Source organism: Gopherus flavomarginatus, chromosome 18, assembly GCF_025201925.1.
Source record: "Gopherus flavomarginatus isolate rGopFla2 chromosome 18, rGopFla2.mat.asm, whole genome shotgun sequence".
Lineage (NCBI taxonomy): Eukaryota > Metazoa > Chordata > Testudines > Testudinidae > Gopherus > Gopherus flavomarginatus.
In genome coordinates, this window is record NC_066634.1 from 18,643,128 (window position 1) to 18,667,520 (window position 24,393).

General features: G+C 45.6%; 1 protein-coding gene across 1 annotated transcript in view; it reads left to right on the forward strand.

The window, feature by feature from the left end:
• Positions 1 to 5,521: 5,521 nt before the first annotated feature.
• Positions 5,522 to 24,393, forward strand: part of PPP1R37 (protein phosphatase 1 regulatory subunit 37) — a 158,503-nt gene continuing 139,631 nt past the window's right edge. The window contains exon 1 of the mRNA XM_050927774.1: positions 5,522 to 6,444. Coding sequence (XP_050783731.1) covers positions 5,622 to 6,444 — 823 coding nt within the window. The 5' untranslated portion in view covers positions 5,522 to 5,621. The remainder of the gene's footprint in view (positions 6,445 to 24,393) is intronic.

The window sequence follows — 24,393 nt, forward strand, 5'->3', positions numbered from 1 at the left end:
CACACACAGATTCACACACACGCTGGCTGCACAGAACAAACACACACACACAGGGATTCACACACAGATTCACACACACGCTGGCTGCACAGAACACACACAGATTCACACACACACACACACGGATTCACACACAGTGGCTGCACAGAACACACACACACACACAGGGATTCAAACACACACTGGCTGCACAGAACACACACACACACAGGGATTCAAACACACTGGCTGCACAGAACAGACACACACACACGGATTCACACACACACTGGCTGCACAGAACAGACACACACACGGATTCACACACACGCTGGCTGCACAGAACAGACACACACACACGGATTCACACACACACTGGCTGTACAGAACAGACACACACACATGGATTCACATACACACACGGATTCACACACTGGCCGCACAGAACACGAACACACACACACACACACACACACACACACGGATTCACACACTGGCCGCACAGAACACGAAGACACACACACGGATTCACACACTGGCCGCACAGAACACGAACACACACACACACACACACGGATTCACACACTGGCCGCACAGAACACGAACACACACACACGGGTTCACACACTGGCCACACAGAACACGAACACACACACACACACACACACACATGGATTCACACACTGGCCACACAGAACACGAACACACAGACACACACACACGGATTCACACACTGGCCGCACAGAACACACACACACACACACACACACACACACACACGGATTCACACACTGGCTGCACAGAACATGAACACACACACACGGATTCACACACTGGCCGCACAGAACACACACACACACACACGGATTCACACACTGGCCGCACAGAACACACACACACACACACACACGGATTCACACACTGGCCGCACAAAACACACACACACACACACACGGATTCACACACTGGCCGCACAGAACACGAACACGAACACACACACACACACACACGGATTCACACACTGGCCGCACAGAACACGAACACACACACACGGGTTCACACACTGGCCACACAGAACACGAACACACACACACACACACATGGATTCACACACTGGCCACACAGAACACGAACACACAGACACACACACACGGATTCACACACTGGCCGCACAGAACACACACACACACACACACACACACACACACACGGATTCATACCCTGGCCGCACAAAACACACACACACACACACACACACACAGACGGATTCACACACTGGCCGCACAGAACACGAAGACACACACACGGATTCACACACTGGCCGCACAGAACACGAACACACACACACGGATTCACACACTGGCCGCACAGAACACGAACACACACACACGGGTTCACACACTGGCCACACAGAACACGAACACACACACACACACACGGATTCACACACTGGCCACACAGAACACGAACACACAGACACACACACACGGATTCACACACTGGCCGCACAGAACACACACACACACACACACACACACACACACACGGATTCACACACTGGCCGCACAGAACATGAACACACACACACGGATTCACACACTGGCCGCACAGAACACACACACACACACACACACGGATTCACACACTGGCCGCACAAAACACACACACACACGGATTCACACACTGGCCGCACAGAACACGAAGACACACACACGGATTCACACACTGGCCGCACAGAACACGAACACACACACACACACACACACATGGATTCACACACTGGCCGCACAGAACACGAACACACACACACACACACATGGATTCACACACTGGCCGCACAAAACACACACACACACACACAGATTCACACACTGGCCGCACAAAACACACACACACACACACACACACACACGGATTCACACACTGGCCGCACAGAACACGAAGACACACACACGGATTCACACACTGGCCGCACAGAACACGAACACACACACACGGATTCACACACACACACGGATTCACACACTGGCCGCATAGAACACGAACACACACACACACACACACGGATTCACACACTGGCCGCACAGAACACGAACACACACACACGGATTCACACACACACACACGGATTCACACACTGGCCGCACAGAACACGAACACACACACACGGATTCACACACACACACGGATTCACACACTGGCCGCACAGAACACACACACACACACACACGGATTCACACACTGGCCGCACAGAACACACACACACACACACACGGATTCACACACTGGCCGCACAAAACACACACACACACACACACACACACACACACGGATTCACACACTGGCCGCACAGAACACGAAGACACACACACGGATTCACACACTGGCCGCACAGAACACGAACACACACACACGGATTCACACACACACACGGATTCACACACTGGCCGCACAGAACACGAACACACACACACACACACGGATTCACACACTGGCCGCACAGAACACTAACACACACACACGGATTCACACACACACACGGATTCACACACTGGCCGCACAGAACACGAACACACACACACGGATTCACACACACACACGGATTCACACACTGGCCGCATAGAACACGAACACACACACACACACACACGGATTCACATACTGGCCGCACAGAACACTAACACACAAGGACGGATTCACACACTGGCCGCACAGAACACGAAGACACACACGGATTCACACACTGGCCGCACAGAACACGAACACACACACACACACACACACACACACACACATGGATTCACACACTGGCCGCACAGAACACGAAGACACACACACGGATTCACACACTGGCCGCACAGAACACGAACACACACACACACACACATGGATTCACACACTGGCCACACAGAACACGAACACACAGACACACACACACGGATTCACACACTGGCCGCACAGAACACACACACACACACACGGATTCATACACTGGCCGCACAAAACACACACACACACACACACACACGGATTCACACACTGGCCGCACAGAACATGAACACACACACACGGATTCACACACTGGCCGCACAGAACACACACACACACACACACGGATTCACACACTGGCCGCACAAAACACACACACACACACACACGGATTCACACACTGGCCGCACAGAACACGAACACACACACACGGATTCACACACTGGCCGCACAGAACACACACACACACACACACACACACACACACGGATTCACACACTGGCCGCATAGAACACGAACACACACACACACACACACACACACACACACACACGGATTCACACACTGGCCGCACAGAACACGAACACACACACACACACGGATTCACACACTGGCCGCACAGAACACACACACACACACACACACACACACACGGATTCACACACTGGCCGCATAGAACACGAACACACACACACGGATTCACACACTGGCCGCACAGAACACACACACACACACACACGGATTCACACACTGGCCGCACAGAACACGAACACACACACACGGATTCACACACTGGCCGCACAGAACACACACACACACACACACACACACACACGGATTCACACACTGGCCGCATAGAACACGAACACACACACACACACACACACACACACACACGGATTCACACACTGGCCGCACAGAACACGAACACACACACACACACGGATTCACACACTGGCCGCACAGAACACACACACACACACACACACACACACGGATTCACACACTGGCCGCATAGAACACGAACACACACACACACACAGACACACACATGGATTCACACACTGGCCGCACAGAACACACACACACACGGATTCACACACACACACACACATGCACACACACACGGATTCACACACTGGCCGCACAGAACACGAACACACACACACACACACACACACACGGATTCACACACTGGCCGCACAGAACACGAACACACACACACGGATTCTCACACACGGATTCACACACACACACACGGATTCACACACACACACACGGATTCACACACTGGCTGCACAGAACACACACACAGACACGGATTCACACACTGGCTGCACAGAACACACACACAGACACGGATTCACACACTGGCCGCACAGAACACACACACACACACACACACACACACACGGATTCACACACTGGCCGCACAGAACGAACACACACACGAACACACACACACACACACGGATTCACACACACACACACACACACACACGGATTCACACACTGGCCGCACAGAACACGAACACACACACACGGATTCACACACTGGCCGCACAGAACACACACACACACACACACGGATTCACACACTGGCCGCACAGAACACGAACACACACACACACACGGATTCACACACTGGCCGCACAGAACACACACACACACACACACGGATTCACACACTGGCCGCACAGAACACACACACACACGGATTCACACACTGGCCGCACAGAACGAACACACACACGAACACACACACACACACACACACACACACGGATTCACACACTGGCCGCACAGAACACGAACACACACACACGGATTCACACACTGGCCGCACAGAACACACACACACACACACGGATTCACACACTGGCCGCACAGAACACGAACACACACACACACACACACACACACACACACACACACGGATTCACACACTGGCCGCACAGAACACACACACACACACACACACACGGATTCACACACTGGCCGCACAGAACACACACACACACACACGGATTCACACACACACACACACACACACTGGCCGTACACACCAGAGAGAAAGACCCGCCCCCCATCACCGTCCCCCGCTGGGAACGAGCCGGGGGCTGCTGGGGGCGGGGCCTCATGACGCGCCGCGGGACAGGGAGCTACGCGGCATGTGAGCTCGCCTGGGTCCCGCCCCCGGAGTTAATTTAAAGGGCCAGCAGCCCGCCTGGGGCGGGCCAGGGAAATGCCGGAGTATCACGTGAGGCTGGGCATCGGCCGCTCTCTGTTTATTAGTAGCAGCAGATTCACCTGTCCCCGATCTCCAGCGGAGACCAGTGCCCGCCGCGCGGGCTGTTGTTCCAGGGAGAGCTGAGCCCATTCCCCTGCGCCTGAAGGCTGCTCCATCCCGGAGTCCGTGCGTTGAAAGTGCTGCGCCGAAGCTGCAGACATCTTCACTCGGCCACGGCGGCCGCCGCCGTGTGTGTGTAAGGAATTCCAGCCGCCGATTCGCCACCAGGCGGAGCAGTCCCCGGAGCGCCCTGCGGCGGCGGGCTGGCTCCGTGAGCGAGCCAGAGCCGCAAGAGCCCCTCCGAAGTGCCGGGCGGGGTGGAAGCAGCGCCGCGCAGGCGCTTCGCGCCCAAGTCCTTGGAGAAAGTGCTGCCGCGGATGTGCAGGTCGCTGGCGCACTCTGCTGGCGGCGGCTTTTCCCGGCTCCGCACCAGTCAGGGGCTGCGCTCGGCGGCGGCTTTCCGGGGCGCGGCCTGTTCTGCCGGCCGAGCCCGGCCGGGGAGACCTGTGCGGGTCTGGGCGCGCAGGGCCGGGCCCAGAGCGCTCCTGCGGCGGTGCGGGGGGGTGATGCCTCCGGGGCCCGCATGAGGAGGGGAGCGGGAGCGGGAGCCGCTGTGCCTGCCGCGCGCCGGGCCTGCCCTGCCAGTGCCGCCATGGAGTGTGTGCAGGTCCCCCCCATGCAGCCGGGGAGTGCTGCTGAGGGGGACCGGCTGCGGCTGCTGCTGCCGCCCCCTGCACCGCAGAAAGACGAGGAGACACTAGGCGGCTTTGAGCCCTGGGCTGCCTCGCAGGAGGGAGCTGCTGCTGCTGGAGAGCCAATGGGGGTGAAACTCCGGGAAAGTTGGGGCACGGCTCTCCTCTCCCAGCTGGATGCGGAGACCCTTCCCTCCAAACCCAGCTCACCGGCGTCAGGAAACGCTCCCAGCGGGGAAATGGTGGACCATGCCACTGTGGCTTCTGCAAAGAGGGACTTGAAGGAGCCAGGGGGCTTAGATCTGGGAGAGGAGCGGTTACAAGGGAAAGAGACTTCTTTGGTCGTGAACCATCCACTTCAGGAAGCATTTCGAGGGAACGAGGATGCTTCTTGTAACCCTCACTTGGCTGCAGAGGAGAGAAATTTGCCAGAGGTGGCTGCTGCCGCCAGCGGATGTCCCGGGGGAAATGAAAAATCTCTGCTGCAGGCCCCTCTTTCCCCCTCACAGGAAACGTTGGCATCTCCACCTTCCTGTAACTCTTCTTTGGACTCAGAAGCCCCAAGTCAAGAGAGTCCAGTGGGTGACCAACAAGTGGAGGCTTCTCCACCGTCTGAAGATGGAAAACTCAAACATGGAGCAAAGCGGGTAACGTTTCCTTCGGATGAGGACATAGTCTCTGGGTGTCTGGAGCCTAAAGATCCTTGGAGACATGGTAAACTTTTTAAAATGCTTTAACTTGCTCTTTTCCTGGGGCTGGAAATTGTATATCATATGAATAGTCCTGTTAACTTCACTGAAGGTCTAGTCACATGGTTTTGCAGAATTGTTCCCAAACAAAACAGGACACTTATTTGTTGACATTTGTGGTATAACAGCATACACAAAGATTACTTTTCTGTTAAGCATAGTTAAGCAAAACTATGCAGTTTGTTTCAGTTCATAAAAATATATTCATCTGGTGCTTTGAGTGCACACATGAACTTTATAAAAATTACAAACAATAATTAGGATCGAATGGCAAGAACTGAGTGCTAACCTGATTTTTATTAGTTATATGCACACCTTTTAATGGAACGGAACATTCTGCACTGTTTTAAGCCCTTTTCTGATCCAGGTAGGATTGAAGCCTTGAAATAATATTACCCAGTGTCTGTAGCACACCTTTTTAGCACTGTGGAGCTGTAGAAATGATGCCCCTTCCTTAGTAAGACCCCATGTTGTTTTTTTCCCATTTTTTGCATAACTGACTTATGAAACAAGCAAATATGTGCTTCCAGAAATGTAAAGAAACTAGTGCTCTCTCCACTTTGTAATGTTTTATCATAGCAGTACAAAGATAGATAATGCTTAGTTGACAGTAAGTGCTAATATCTTTAAACTATTTACAGAAGTAATGACTATTAGTAACTTAAAACCAACATTCACCTCATAGTGTATATTAAATTCATATTTTCAGTGCATTTGTCATATTTATCAACCAGATTTTACTTAATGTTTCCTTTCTGCTTTTACCCAGGTTAATGGAATTTCAAAGTGGCTAAAATAGAATTGCTTCACATATTATTTTCTGGAAATGGATTTTGGGTGTAGCTTTTTGAAGCAGGGATTAAGTTTTTGACAGGATTCTGTCATCTAGTTGCTGAATTAAAGAATGATGTGTTCAGCATCTTAGAAATGACATTTCAAATCAATACAAAGGATACTGCATTCTATTATATTCATTAAACCTGGCCACTGGCTGGTATTCCGGAAACTCAAGACGTAGAGTAACTTATTCCCAATGGAAATTAAATAAGGTTCATTTGTTTTTAATGTGAGAGGTGTCTCATTGTCTAGTGACTGTCTCTACCCGTTGTGCTCAAAGTGGTAAGTGCACCATGGACTAATTCTGTCAGCATTTCTAACTAATGAAGCAGTTGGAGTCTTATACTAATCTCTGGACTACTTAGAAGTTAAACTACTGTACATCTTAATGAACATACTGGACATTTTAGAGAAGTTAAAGATGTGAGTTTGTATGGGTGGTGAGGGCATGACAGAGAGGTATGGGTCATCCAGTATAGTGATGGTACTGAAAGTATCAGGTCAAATTAAACTCTGAATTTGGTAATTGTTCTTAATGGTTTGGATCCTTGTAATGACTCCTCTAGTAAATTTACTGATTACACAGAAAGTTGTATATGCATGGGAGAAAAAAATATTTAAGACTTCAGTCTTCCCTCCTCCTTATGTAGCTATAGGTTTAGTTTTAGTAAAACTCATTTTCTGAAAATTGAGTCTAACCTTTGGCAAGAATGGTGATGGACAGACTTCACTTCAGGCATAAGAAAATCTGGAACTCTTGTGTAAATCTGATAGGAATGTTTGGAAAGTAAACAGGTCAGTTTGCTTTGTAGTAACAGGCTTACATTTACATTTAAAATATTTTAATGTATACTGCAGTTATTGTAGCAATGTATGTAATATTGAGGCTGCACAGCAGTGGTGTAAAGTAATGCAGAATGTTACCAGTGAGCTAAATGTTTTTAATTTTTTTTTTTAATTGTAATGGCTTTATCACATGGAATTGTTTTAGGATAAGGTACATTCTAGTCTCCTAAGGCTTTGGTCCTACAGTAACTTCTCACTTAACGTTGTAGTTATGTTCCTGAAAAATATGACTTGAAGCAAAACAGTGTTAAGCGAACCCAATTTCCCCATAATTAATGTAAATGAGGGAGTTAGGTTCCAGGGAAATTTTTTTTCACCAGACAAAAGACTAATATATACACATACACACAGAGTATGTTTTAAACAAACAATTTAATATTGGTACACAGTGATGATGGTTGTGAAGCTTGGTTGAAGTGAAGGAGTCAGAGGGTGAGATACATCCCTTACTGCTAAATGATAAACTAGCATTTGGCTGAGCCCTCAGGGGTTAACTCTCTCACTCTACAAGGTAGCAGGAATAGAGGGAGATATGTGCATTTCCCCTTTCAGTACACTGCCTTGTTAATTAGATCAGCTTGCTGAGATCACAGCTGCTGCAAGCTCCCTCTGTCCTGAGCCCTGATGTGTCCCCCCTTGCTCTACAGAAGGTGGGGTAAGCGGGGAGGGGGACACCCTGACCTTAGTCCCCCTCTTCCCCCTCCCCACCCCCCCGCGCACAGCAAGCAGGAGTCTCGGGGAGCAGCTCCAAGGCAGAGGGCAGAAGCAGTAGCACATGGCAGTTGAGGGAGGGACAGCTGCAACTGCTAGCCTGCTGGGCAGCTGCTGCCCAGGGAACTTAGGGGAGTGGGAGCTGAGGGGGGAGCTGCTGATCTACCCAGGTTCCAAGCCCCAACTAGCTAGCTGCAAGGGGCTGCTCTTCCTGCAAGCAGTTAACAAAGCAGGCTGCTGCCAAACAAGGTTAGAAGGGAGCCTTACATAACTTCAAACTGAGCCTGTTCCCTAATTGATCAGCAATGTACCAATGTTAACTGGGACAACTTTAAGTGAGGAGTTACTGTACAAACTTCTGTAGCTGACTTGTTGTGCTTGGCAAAACTGAACATAGGAAATTAATTGTGTGTGTTTGAGCCTCCTTGAAGACAGGGCACACAATGACTATGTGTGGACAGGACCCTTGTACATCTGAGTTGCTTCACTCCAGAGAAATGATTTACAAGTGTGAATGAGCCTCAGTACTTGTAATTATAGGTCATGTGGGCTACTCATTATGTGGTGGCTTTTACTGGGCAGTTTGATTTAACGAGGTTGAATTTAGTTCAACCTCATTAACAATCAATGCTTCAAATGGTTCTAAATCCACATTCATATTCAAATTATCTTGAAAACTGCTGTGCCTCATCAGGGCCTGAGGGTAGGGTTAGTGGCCTCATTTGGTTCGGGGGTTCCATACACAGACCCTCCTCTGCCCCCAAAACTGGAGTTTAAACCATGGGACTAGTGTACACCAAACTGATTTATTAGAGGTTCTGTCTAGCTCTATAAATTGACACACATCAAGGTTTATGGCAGGGGTGGGCAAACTTTTTGGCCTGAGGGCCATATCAGGGTTGCGAAACTGTGTGGAGGGAAGGCTGTGCCTCCCCAAACAGCCTGGCCCCTGCCCTCTATCTGCCCCCTCCCACTTCCCGCCCCATGACTGTCCCCCTTCAGAACCTCCGACCCATCCAACCCCCCCATCTTTGTCCCCTGACTGCCACCATCCCCCAGGACCCCACCCCCTATCCAATCCCCCCGCTCCTGTCCCCTGACTGCCCTGCCCCGTGTCCACACCACTGCCCCCGACAGGCCCCCTGGGACTCCCATGCCTATTCAACCACCCCTGTCCCCTGACTGCCCCCTCCCCCCCCCGAATCTCCACCCCATCCAACCCTGGAGCCAGGGCCACGCCACCGCACTGCCGGGCGGGGAGGGTGGGCCAGACTGCAGGTGGCTCAGCGAGCTGAGGCTGCAGGGGAGGTGGGACAGCAGGGGAGGGGCTGGGGGCTAGTCTCCCCAGCCAGGAGCTCAAGGGCTGGTCAGGATAATCCCATGGGCTGGATGTGTGCCGTAGTTTGCCCACCTCTAATCTATGGGCTACATGTGCCTAGGTGGGGAAGAGATTTTTGATAGACAGTCCTTCCCTTGTCAGGTTTCCAAAAATGATTGCTGTGCACACAAATACTCTCTTGTGTGCATTCTGTTTGGGCTAAAAGGCTTTAAAGGAAGTTCTTTTAGAAGTTTTGCCCCAAGAGCTGAGCTTTTATTTTGAAAAGCTGATTTATTTTTTTTTTAGTGCTCTAGAATTGACATGCCTGCTCATATTGTTTTGAAAATGGCTATGCCTCATCAGGGTGAGTCAATCTTAACTCTGCATTAATGAAGGTTTTTTGGCAATAAGTTGTATAAACATTACTCCTGGTAGTGTCAGCAACATAGGCCCTAAAGCTAGATCTCGTGACACACATGGAGAGTTTGGGGAAGACAAAGGTAAACAAAAGGAATGGGATGAAGAACTGAGACTGTTTCTTGTGGAAAGCTTTTTTCTTTTTTTTGGGTACGTTGTTTGTCGGCTTCCCTTTCAGTTACAGTTTGACTCTTTAAATCTGTGGAAACTATAGGAAAACTGATGGGACAATGTGGGGTGGTTTTTTGAGAGAATTTGCCCTAACAGTATATGGAAACACTAACATAATTGTGTTGGATTTTTGAGTAATTTCTGAGTAGATTTGCTCATCTAATTTCTCATTTTTCCTTAATATTTGACTTCCTTTCCGTTTTATTTTCCAATTTCCATTACTCAAGAAATCGGTGCTTTAAGCATTAACAATTTATAATCTTCCAGGAATGACTTCTTTGAGGACCAACCCTTCCCTCCTCCACAAAAATTTGATAGCAAATGTAATTACTTTAAAATGTGTAATGAGGCTTGTGGAATCAGATGAATCCATCCACCATGTATAAAGCAAGTGAGCTAGGTATTCCTGCTAAAACAGAGATTGGCAACCTTTGGCACGCGGTCTGCCAGGGTAAGCACTCTGGTGAGCCAGTCCAGTTTGGCTAAACCTGCAGACACGGCACATAAACAATCATAGCTCCCACTGGCCACGGTTCGCCACTTGAGGCCAGTGGGAGCTGCGGGAAGTGACGTGGGCTGAGGGAATGTTGCTGATCCCTGTGCTAAAATGATTAATAGTAAAATAGGGTGGATTTGATTTGAATCATGATTTAAATCAATTTGATTTAAAATCACTAGTCAGGAAGACTCGATTTAATCATGGATTTCTACATAAAAGTGCATTTTTGTTGGTTGTTATAACCTTAATACATAGTCTTCACAGCTCAGAGATAGATGTAGGTTTCATTTTTAAAAGTGATTTATTCTGAAAACTTCTCAGATTAGTTTTACAGCTATATCAGAAAATAAATGATTGTTTGGTTATTTCATTTACCAAAGGTAATTGAAGCAGATAGTTCACCTCCCAATGACTTTATAAATATCTCCAATTCAACAGGTTAATCATTAATATTTGGAGGATTTTCTTGCCATGCTGTATTAGCAGGAGATGATCACCAGACAAACTCTTAACTTGTTTTGTTTAACTAAAACAACATTATGTATTCTGGATTTTTTTCTTCAACAGCAAACACATAATATTTTAACAAAACAAGCATATGAATTTTTGAATTTAGTTAAACATTCAAGTTTTTTAAAATCAGGTTTGTTTTTGTTAAAATTGTTTTTAACTAAAATAGATAAATGAAATATTTAGAAAAACCCAACAAATTAAATCGACTATGTCAGCCAGGTCAACATGGGAAACTTAAAATACTGGCTTCTTCACCTTCATTTTCCTGTTTGTTCACAATCTGGAAAAGAAAAACAAGCTTTCCTGCTTTTTTCAGATCCCAAATTATTTCTCAATTTGGAATGAATTAGTCCAAAGGAAGAGAATTTTATTTCTATACTGGCAGAAGAAGCTACTGCTGTTAAGTGAGATTATCACTTCAACAGTCTCTGAATCCAAGTACTTAAGTGACTTCCATCTCTTTAAAACATCATCAGCAAACATATATTTCTTGAATAGTTCTTATTCCCAAACGGTGTATTTTAGAGCCTGCTGCCCTTACAAGTTTTCCCTTCTAGTGAGAGAATGGTATGGTAGATCTCGAAGAAATGAAGGCTACACTCGGAAAGATCTCAAGACTTGTGGAATATGCTGCTCAAAATAGTTTCACATCTGTTTCTACTGCCTGTCCCTCCCTTCTCACATTTATCTCCAGACTTCTTCTCCTTGTCTAGATCTATTCTGCCCCCAACAATCTTCTAGTCATTGAACTTTTTGAAACTGCACTTTTAGAGAGAGGTAAGGAATTGACTCTGTGTACAGAAACTTGCAGAGGGATAATAGGGTTGAGGTCTGTTATTTCTCATCTCCATATATTATTTATTTAAAAACATTTTTGTTGTTAACAAGCATGTTGTCTCTGGAGACACAAATCCACAGTTTGAGAACTGCAAAACTAAGCATCTCAGATGGTATCTTCTAGACCAGTGGTCTCCAAACTTCTTCGATTGCGTACCCTTATCAGTGAAAAATCTGTGAGCATGCACCCCCCTGCCGCGCCAGCTCTACCATTTTTGCCGAAGCGCGCAAAAAAAAAAAGAAAGAAAAGCCACTTGGATGGGGCAGGTAAACAAACCGGCCCGACCTGCCAGGGGCTTTCCCACTTTGGAGACCACTATTCTAGACTGAGCACTGAGTTTGTTTGGGTAGATAGAAAGATTAACCTAAGTAATCTGTAGAGAAGTCTATAGATTTTGCTGATACGGACTAACACAGCTACCACTGAAACCTGTCAGTAGTTCAGGTTGTAAACACATGACTTCAGCATGAATACCTACTGAACTAGGGCAATTTGTGTCTTGGAACTATTGTCCAAGTCTTACTCATGGAATGCTGCACCAAAAAATTAAAAATTGTGCACACAATATTTTAAAATTCTGCAAAATTCTGCATATTATTTTGTAAAAATAACGGAATATAATCGCACAAATATGGGGTGTAAAATGTTAACTGGTTAAATGAATAAATTATTAGTATCAGTGTTATCGGTAAGGTATTCCTGTTCATGTTTAACCTGCGCTGCGGGACTCCGCCACTGGCCCTGTCCCCAGGGTCCCATCTGCTGCCCCCGCGGTCCCTGTGCAGGGCGGCAGCAGAGCCCCTGGCATATGGGGGCTGGCAGTGAGTGGAGTACTTGGGCACAGGGCTGACAGCCAGAATCCAGGGTGTGGGGTGGCTGTGGAGCCAAACTGTTAAACGTTTAATTGGTAGAATCTTAGTAGTTTTAAATGTTTTTTTTTTTTTTTAATGCTATTTACATCCCTAACACCAATTTAAATTTTTTTGGTAATTTATTTCAAAATATCTGTCCGCAAGTATGTCTGTAACAATACAGACAATAAAAAAGATTCAGGAAATGTTTTTTGACAAATAGATTCCTTTCTAGGCATATTAATGCAGAATTCTGAGTAATAATTCATTTAAACTACAATACAGAACTGTATTTGTCACATCCCCCAGAAGCAATGCAAAGGCTTGGGGGAGTCAGGGGTAACGGAGTAGCTGCAGGAGAGAGAAGTAATTGTTGGAAAGGAGTCTGGGTGTGAACTTGAAAGGTGGTTGAGTATGGGTAGGAAAAGTATGGAACAGGTTTTTTTGGGGGGATGGGAAAGGATTGTTAGGGAGCTTTCCTGTGCAGACCCTGACTGACCTCTAGCCTCTCCCATTCAATCAGGCCCATGTATCCCTGCACCCCCATGTGTCCTTGCAGCCCCTTCCTCATGTGTCTGTGTCCCCACCCAGCCATCCCCATTCCCCCCCTGTGGCCCTGCACCCCCTCCCCTCCCATTCAGCCCCTGCTCCACTCTGTCCTCCCCCACTAGTGCTTATGAGCCCCTGTCTGTGCCTCCCCCCACCAGTCCCACACTGTCTGTATCACCTGTCTCCTGACCTGACCTGACAGGCCCTGTGAAGAAGGCACTGCAGGCTCTTTCTCTTCCATAGCTGGCTAAGAGTAGTGTTCTGTTCAAGTGGCACAGCACCGTATGGTGGGCAAAAGGCGGAACTGCAGCAGCTTTCCAGGAGAAGCTATTTTCTGTAAAAAAATTGAACATGAACGGCATATTAATTATGCATGTGTGCAGTAGTGCAGAATTCTCACAGGAGCAAAGTCTGCAGAGAAACAATACAGCACCAAGGTCACGTTCCTGTGGTTCTTTGTAACCACAGGGATAACTATTTATTTAATTCTTTGGATGAATTTTTAAATTCTGTGAGAAATTCTGAATTCTGTGGTAAAACCTTAATCTGAAGCATGATGCATATTTCCCATGACATTTAATGAGACTTTCCTTTTTAAACAGTTCACTAGACTAGAGTTCCTTTTCTTTAACATCTTTCATACTTATATATCAGGTGGTCAGTTTATTTTAGTGACTTATTATGTACTGATGATGTAGTGGCTTTTTAGGTAAATCTAGAGTCCGTAACTAGAGACCTTCTTTTCTGATTCCCAAAAGGATGTAGCATATCTTGTTTTGCAGAAACGAAACAACTCAACAGACTTTTAATTTGTTTTTATACATGGAAATTATGTAACTAAAATGTGTCCATGCAGTGCTCTGAGCTTATATATAAAATGTATTCTAAAAATTGCATACACATTCCAAAATTTCATTCAGTCTAAAATCATCTTGGCTGTAGTAAAATTAGACTTTTGGGGAGCAAAGGTAATCTGATCCAAACAAAATAAATGTTATGCACAACATATCTTGTCTGCCAAAGCTCTTCTAGGTACCATTTGTGTCACTACAGGGAAATAAAAAATGTAAGAGACTCCTTGAAGACCAGATCGTCTCAGATTCAGCATATCTCATTCTTCTCTGATGTTCTTGGCAGACAGAATGTCAAGAACAGAGCCTCTAGTCTCAAGTGTCTCATGTCACCCTTTCTCACTTAGCAGCCTTTGTGTACTTTTCATGTTTCTCTATTTATTTTACTGTCTAACTCCCCTCCCTGCAAAGTGCTGTGTCCGGGTGTTTTTGTAGACAGAAATGCACTGCTTGTCTCATGCCATATCTATGATATGCTTTCAGAAGTCCTTCATCATAATCATTAACTTGGCTAAATGGTTCAGGTTCCTGTTTTTCTGTACGCATTGCATGTTTTTTCCAGATGAGCACTCCCCCATTCCATCTGCTCACTGTTCTAACCTAAGAATCATGCTTTTGCTTGTTAATTGTCCTGCCTTGAACTGTTAAGCTAAAATCCAGCTCGCAGCCTACCTTATATTTGAGTTTAAAAGAGAGGTCTCATAACTTTCTTAACACTAATTCTGGTCTCTATGAACAGTCAGATTGATTCTCATCTTTGAGCTCCTCCCTTTCAAAAAATAATTTTTAGTGGCTCAACCTTTCCAAACTACTGTACCCCTTTCAGGAGTCTGATTTGTCTTGTGTAACCCAGGTTTCACCGCATGTAAAAACTACTTGTGTAAAATCAGACATGAAAATACAAGTGTCACAGCACACTATTACTGAAAAATTGCTTACTTGCTCATTTTTACCAGTATAGTCAAATTAATTAGGATATAAATATTGTATTATATAGAGCATTATGCACAAGTCATTGTATGAAATTTTAGTTTTTACTTACTTTGCTAGTGCTTTTTATATAGGCTGTTTTAAAACTAGTCAAATATCTAGATGAATTGATGTACCCCCAGAAGACCTCTGTGTACCCCCAAGGGTATGTGGACCTCTGTGTACCCCCAAGGGTATGTGTACCTTTGATTGCATGTGGTAGAGTGGTGGTTTTTCATGTAGGTAAGAGGCATCCCATTTGGCGCAGTTGGGGATTTGTCCTGCTTTGAGCAGGGGGTTGGACTAGATCAGTGTTTCCCAAACTGGGGTCGCTGCTTGTTTGTTTACCTGCCTCATCCACAGGTCCGGCCGATTGTGGCTCCCACTGGCCGCGGTTCGCTGCTTCAGGCCAACAGGGGCTGCTGGAAGCAGCATGGGCTGAGGGACATACTGGCCGCTGCTTCTAGGAGCTCCCATTGGCCTGCAGCGGTGAACCGTGGCCAGCGGGAGCCACGATCGACCAGGCCTGCAGACGGAGCAGGTAAACAAACCGGCCCGGCCTGCCAGGGGCTTTCCCTACACAAGCAGTGATCCCAGTTTGAGAAACTCTGGACTAGATGACCTTCTGAGGTCCCTTTCTATCCTGATCTTCTGATTCTATGAATGGAAGTCTGAGGAAGGATCAATAAAATGAAATAAAATACAAAAATCCCCCAGAAACTAACAAGCCTTTATTTTCATACTGAGTTAAAAATATAGTCAGTGTAATAAACCTTTCTATTTTAAATCATTTTATGCTATCACAGCAATCTTCTTCTTTCAAAGTTTGTGGACACTTTCATGTAAACTTGAAACTTTTTGGTAAGTTATGGGGGAGGGGCTTGACACCCAGAAAAGGGTGGAAGTTTTGGAATTGTAGAACAAACCCATTAGCTTGTCTCTCTCTCTCTTTTTTTTTTTCCTTCTTTTTTTTTTTTTAATTTATCTAGTGCTTCTCTAACTCTGGCATCTAAAGTCCTGTTGTTATGTTTCAGAGTAAACACAGGATTTTCTATATTCTCTGACTTTGAATTGGATGGGGGTTGCCTGTAGCCACCTTAATTGCTTTTCACTAAATTTTTCATATCTTTGAATTTTACCAGAGCATGGTTTAACAATACTTAATTAATACCTTAGAAATTTAGGTTTCTTGATTGGATAAACTTCTAGCTATATACAACTTTCCTACTTTGGTAGGATTATCTTCCTGTTTTGTGTAACTATTCTCTTTAAATTCATATATTTGACACTCAGGTGTATGGGTGATTGAAGTCTGAGTGCACTATCCCGTCTATGATAGTGAGTCCACAAAAAGATGTTCTGTTAGTTAGTTAGTTGCTAAACTTCAGTAATAATTACTAAATCTCATCTTGCATGAAATGTGACATTAATTGACATTTTGATTATTTCTCTTCATCAGACTTGTGCATAGACTAGTTTGGAGAAAAAATTACCCTTAAATGAGTTTTTTATTTAAATTGGCTTGGTTTCTTATTTACATGTTGTTTACTGTCTTTGTAGTATTACATTGCTAATGTGGATGCCTTGCAATTGTTTAATTTCTTAATTTTTTGTAGAATTTCAGCTCTTTGTAGATTTAAGGACCAGAGGGACCATTTATGATCCTCTAGTTTGAGCTCCTAAATAGTACAGGCCAAAGAACTTCAAGTAATTTCCCGCATCAAGCCCATCATTTTCTGTTTGAGCTATAGTATTTCTTCTAGAAAGAGAGATCCAGTCTTGATTTAGGTCTGTGAAAGCAATACATAATTAACCAAATAGTCCCTGGTATATGTTCAACCAACTCCGCTTTGGCCCTGTATTAGATATTTTCGTCCTGTAAAGGTACTCAAAAGGTACTCTGACCATGAGCTGAACTCTTTAAGTTTCTCACTAAAGACACTTTTCCAGACCTCAGATGCTGTATGCAGAGGTAATGTTGCCTCCCTCCTTCTGGTCAATATTTTATTTATACATCTATATCTGGTGTTTAGTCTTTTTACCTCAGCATTGCATTGAGAAGTCATGTTCTGTTGATTATCTATAGGTTTCAGAGTAGCAGCTGTGTTAGTCTGTATCCGCAAAAAGAACAAGAGTACTTGTGGCACCTTAGAGACTAACAAATTTATTTCAGCATGAGCTTTCGTGAGCTACAGCTCACTTCTTCAGATGCACAGAATGGAACACACAGACAGGAGATATTTATACATACAGAGAACATGAAAAGATGGAAGTATGCATACCAACAGGAAGAGTCTAATCAATTGAGATGAGCTATCCTCAGCAGGGGAAAAAAAACTTTTGAAGTGATAATTAAGATGACCCATAGAAGGTGTGAGGAGAACTTATCGTAGGGAAATAGATTCAATTAGTGTAATGACCCAGCCATTCCCAGTCTCTGTTAAGGCCTGAGTTAATTGTGTCTAATTTGCATATTAATTCGAGTTCAGCAGTCTCTCTTTGGAGTCTGTTTTTGAAGTTTTTTTGTTGCAGCTGCACACCATACAACATAAACACTAACCCAGGAACCTATCCTTGCAACAAAGCCTGATGCCAGCTCTGTCCACATATCGATTCAAGTGACACCATCATAAGACCTAATCACATCAGCCCCGCATCAGGGGTTCGTTCACCTGCACATCTACCAACGTGATATATGCCATCATGTGCCAGCAATGCCCCTCTGCCATGTATATTGGCCAAACCGAACAGTCTCTTCGCAAAAGAATAAATGGACACAAATCTGACATCAGGAATCATAACACTCAAAAACCAGTGGGAGAACACTTCAACCTCTCTAACTACTCAGTGACAGACTTGAAGGTGGCAGTTTTGCAACAAAAAAACTTCAAAAACAGACTCCAAAGAGAGACTGCTGAACTCGAATTAATATGCAAATTAGACACAATTAACTCAGGCCTTAACAGAGACTGGGAATGGCTGGGTCATTACACTAATTGAATCTATTTCCCTATGTTAAGTTATCCTCACACCTTCTATGGGTCATCTTAATTATCACTTCAAAAGCTTTTTTTCCCCTGCTGAGGATAGCTCATCTCAATTGATTAGACTCTTCCTGTTGGTATGCATACTTCCACCTTTTCATGTTCTCTGTATGTATAAATATCTCCTGTCTGTGTGTTCCATTCTGTGCATCTGAAGAAGTGAGCTGTAGCTCACGAAAGCTCATGCTGAAATAAATTTTATGGTATGGCTACATTTGGAATTTCAAAGCGCTGCCCCGGCAGCGCTTTGAAGTGTGAGTGTAGTCAGAGCGGCAGCGCTGGGAGAGAGCTCTCCCAGCGCTGCAGGTAAACCACATCCCTTACGGGTGTAGCGTGCACCGCTGGGAGCCACGCTCCCAGCGCTGCTGCCCTGATTACACTGACGCTTTACAGCGCTGTATCTTGCAGCGCTCGGGGGGTGTTTTTTCACACCCCAGTTGCAGCGCTGTAAAGTGTGAGTGTAGCCAAGGCCTTAGTCTCTAAGGTGCCACAAGTACTCTTGTTCTTTTTTTGATTATCTATAGTGACTCTTAAGTCCTTTACAAAGTTGTTGCTTTCCAAGGCACAACCTTCCATTCATTAAGTATGACTTGTTTTCCTAGACATATGTGTGTCCTTGCATTTGATTTGTATTATAGTGCATGTTGTCTGATTGTGCCCAGCTTACAAAGTGATGTAGATCACTCTATCAATAACCTAACTCCATCAATCTCTGTCATCTACAAAGTCTATCAGCAATGAATTTTTCTTCCAGATCGTTGATTAAAAAAAAAAAAGAATAGTGTTCGGCAGTGAACTGATCTCTGCAGGATCCCACTAGAAATGCTGCCACTTGATAGTTCTCCATTAACAATCGCATACTGAGATACATCATCCATCTTTTTTAATTGTGTTAAAATGTGGCATTGATTTTTCTTTTTGTATGCTACTAATTTTTTTAACTGATACTATCATGTGGTACTGTCAGCACAACCACCTTTATCGACCAGACTTGTAATCTTGTCAATTTAATATGAAATTCATTTGACGAGGCCTATTTTCCATGAAACCTTGTCGATTGGCATTAATTTTTTTTTTGTCCTTTAATTCTTTATTGACCAAGTTTGGTATTGGCTATTCTGTTGTTTTGCTGGGATAGATGTTAAACTAAATTACAAAAAAAACTTCTTCTCTATTCTTTTTCTCCCTAACAGACCTTGCCAACATCTTTGGTTACACCTGGAAATCCTCCTGTTTTAAGTGGAGCTCTTCTGACCTAAACAATCTTTGATACTCTGCTGGCTATACCATTAGCTGTTTGGTCTCCAATATCCGTCTTCCTTCTTTGCACTTTGGCACTTTATTTAAAGTTCAGTCCCTGCTGACTTGGACTAGAGAATACACTTTTATGGGGTACACATTTTCAAGCATTCTGATATGATGGAGCTAATTCCCAGTAGAAGGATCTCCACGAAGTTACCTTGTGTCTCATTTCTACCCCATTATAGTTTTACTTTGTGTCTGCTCTCATTCCATTTGTTATGCCTTCCTACATGATTGGTACCACAGATGCAGTTAAGGTTACATGATATTTTCCATTATAAGGCTGTGTTTTCAGTGACTTATAACTTTGCCAGTCTTAAACTGTTGGAGCTGATGTTTTTGGAAAGCTTCAGCTAAAATGGTGGTTATTTCTCAGAATAGGGATGAGGAAAAAGACGTGTATTTTGTCTTTGTTTAAAAAAAACAAAAATCATGAACTGTTTGAGATGCTTTAGTGTCTCCACAGGGGCATGGATCAGTGTTCATGTCTCACTCCCTGATAGTACCCGGCCTGGGCCAGTGAAACTAATGATCCAACTAGCGGACCAAATTTGCTGATGAATCCTGGTCACATGCCACCTGAGGGACGTTGTGCATACGTGAAGAAGAGTGTCTCCATGCTTTGGAGCAGGGACTTGACACTTGGCAGGGGGTTGTCCTTGTGTCAGGGATATGTCTTTCACATTCCCTGTGAATACTTGGCCAATTTATGCAGGTTAGTTTACACTAGTATTGCTATAGTGGCACAGCTGTTTATCAATGTAGCTGTGCTGCTGTAGCGCTGCTAGTGCAGTTGCTCTGTGCCAATTGGAGAGCTCTCCTGTCAGCATAATTATTCCACCTCCCCGAGTGGCGGTAGCTATGTCAGTGGGAGAGCTTCTCCTGCCGATATAGCACCGTCTACACCGACACTTAAGTCTGGGTAAATTACATCGCTCGGGGGGTGGCTTTTCCACAACACTGAGCGACTTAAGTTATACCGAAGTAAGTGCTAGTGTGTACAAGTTACTCCTGGGGTAATTCTGCACAATGCAGAATTTTGCAGAAATTAATATGCGTGCAGAATTTCCTTTCCCCCACAGATATGGGCTGCAGTGCTGCTAGCCGCCACTAGGGGATGATGGACCTGCCAGAGCCCAGCTCGCACACAGAAGACACTGCCAGGGGGGAGGGGGAGGAAGCTAGAGGGTTCCTGGCAGCCGCACTTCCCAACATGCCCTGAGAGAAGGGAAAGTGGAGTGCAGGAAACTGTGCAAACCTGGGACCGAGAATCAGCCTGTTGATCCCTTTGGTTCCCTGGGCTTGAGGTGGAGGGGCCTTGCAGCTGGGCTATAGGGAGGGAAAAGGGTGCGGGTATCTGAGCAAGGGGGATCCCCACGGCTGGGCTCTGGGGGAGAGGAGGGGGCAGAGAAACAGGATTGGGTTGTCATAGGGGTTTCTTTAACTCTCTGCTCCTGGAGGATTTTTTCTGTTTGTATTGTTACAGACATACTTGTTGACAGGTATTTTGAAATAAATTACCAACATAATTGAAACTGACATGATTATGTAGTGTTGTTTTGACACAATTTGAAGTTTTGCAGAATTTTAGAATTGTGTGTGTAGAATTTTTAATTTTTTGGTGCAGAATACCCCTAGGAGTAACAAGCCCTAAGACTCGTTCATTAGGCAACACTGACTCATTCCCAAAGCACAGTTGGTCCTGTTCAATTAATTAGGCGGGGTCCTGTGGAAAAAACTAGTTTGTGGTCTTGTTATTGAAGACTGTCTCATAATGCATATTCTGAATTAACATTGTATGGCAAATCTTAATTCTGGTATTTCCTAATTTTTTTGAGCTCTGGATTCTGCATCCTTAATGTTCTTTTAACAAGTGTTTATTTTAGGTAATTATAAGTAAGACTATGTTTTAGTCCTGGGTATTTTTAGTAAAAGTCAAGAACAGGTCAGGGGCAGTAAACAAAAATTCATGGCCCGTGACCTATCCATGGCTTTTACTATATACCCCAACTAAAACTTGGGCGTAGGGGACGCAGGTGCTCTGGGAGGCAGCCTGGGACCCAGCTGGTGCTGTGGGGGGAGAGTGGGCAGGGCTGGCAGGGGCTCGCTACCCTGCTCCGCCTGTCCCTGCAGCTCCTAGACGGCGGAGGAGCCAGAGGGCTCTGTGTTCTGCTCCTGGTCCTGCCATAAGTACTGGCTGCGCAGCTCCTATTGGCCAGGAACTGCAGCCAATGACAGCTGCGGGGGTGGGGTCTGCAGGCAGTGCGTGGAGCCCCCAGCTCCTCCTCTGCCTAGGTGCTGCAGGACCATGCCAGAGGGAGCCTCCTACCCACACCCAAACTGCTGCTGCTGAACCAAAGGCTGCCTGGCTTGGGCAGTCCCTGAGCCAGCAGCCTCCGCTGTGGAGGTCATGGAAAGTCACGGAATCTGTGACTTCTGTAACAGACTCGCAGTCTTAATTATAAGTGGGGAAATTCCCTAACATTCTATCTATGGTGCCCGTCACCATCTTGAGTACCTCTCAATCATTAATGTAAGTATTCTCAAATAGCTCTGCAAGTTATGAAGTGCTGTTCTCAATTTTATATTTGGGGAAATTGAGGCACAGAGAATAAACAACTTTCCCAAGGTCACACAGGAAGTCTGTTGGAGAGGAGAGAACCAAAGCCAGGTCTCCCAAGTCTGAGACGCAACTTTAATCTCTAAGCCATTCTTGTCACTGGCACCAAGGAGGCAGCTTCCCATCCTGTTCTTACTTATGGTCACAGATGGGCCAAGTCATATTCCTCACTTACTGTGCCTCTTATATTTTTTCAGCACCTTGCTTTTTTGATTGCTATTTGGAAGTTTTTGGCTATTTCTTAGCTTGACTACCTTTTCACTGAGTGTGGAATATTTGAGTAATCTCTAGAGTCATTAGACTCTATTTGGTTTCCATTCTTTGCTAGACTGCATGTGCCAATTCAGAGACAGGCCCTCTGGAAACACCTCATTTTTGGGAAGAAGGCAACTGAGGAATCTTTGCTCTGTGTGTGTGTCATATTTTGGGGCACAGTCCAGACCAGTGAAGAGCTGTGTCACCGCTTGCCCTGTAAATTGGGTGCCTTAAATGCTCTGCCGACGTGTACGGCTGAAATTGTAGAAAAGCAGCATCACTTGCCCCATAACCTCAGCTGTGCGGAACACAATGCCATCCACAGCCTCAGGAACAACTCTGACAACGGAGGTGCTCTTGTCATCATGAATAGGTTGGAATATGAACAAGAGGCTGCTAGGTCTACAGGTCATTACCATCAGATCCCACTGAGGGTTACCAAAAAAAAAAAAATACTCCATCTGCTCAAGAAACTCACTGAAAAAGCACAGGAACAAATCTGCACAGACACACCCCTAGAACCCCAACCAGGGGTATTCTGTCTGCTACCCAAGATCCATAAACCTGGAAATCCTGGATGCCCCATCATCTCAGGCATTGGCACCCTGACAGCAGGATTATCTGTCTGTGTAGACTCTCTCCTCAGGCCCTACGCTACCAGCACTCCCAGCTATCTTCCAGACACCACTGACTTCCTGGGGAAACTACAATCCATCGGTGATCTTCCAGAAAACACCATCCTGGCTACTATGGATGTAGAAGCTCTCTATCTACACCAACATTCCACACAAAGATGGACTACAAGCTGTAAGGAACAGTGTCCCTGTTAATATCACGGCTAACCTGGTGACTTTGTCCTCACCCACAACTATTTCACATTTGGTGACAATGTATATCTTCAAGTCAGAGGCACTGCTATGGGTACCTGCATGGCCCCACAGTATGATGATTTTTTTATGGCTGACTTAGGCGAGAAGAGCTAAGGAAGCGTTGTTCTAATGCCCCTCATCTACTTGCGCTACATTAATGACATCTTCATCATCTGGACCCATGGAAAAGAAGCCCTCGAGGAATTCCACCAGGATTTCAACAATTTCCACCCCACCATCAACCTCAGCCTGGACCAGTCCACACAAGAGAACCACTTCCTGGATGCTACAGTACTAATAAATGATGGTCACAGAAATGCCATCCTGTACCAGAAACCTACTGACTGCTATACTTACCTAAATGCCTCCAGTTTTCATCCAGACCACATCACACGATCCATTATCTACAGCCAAGCTCTAAGATGCAACCACATTTGCTCCAATCCCTCCGACA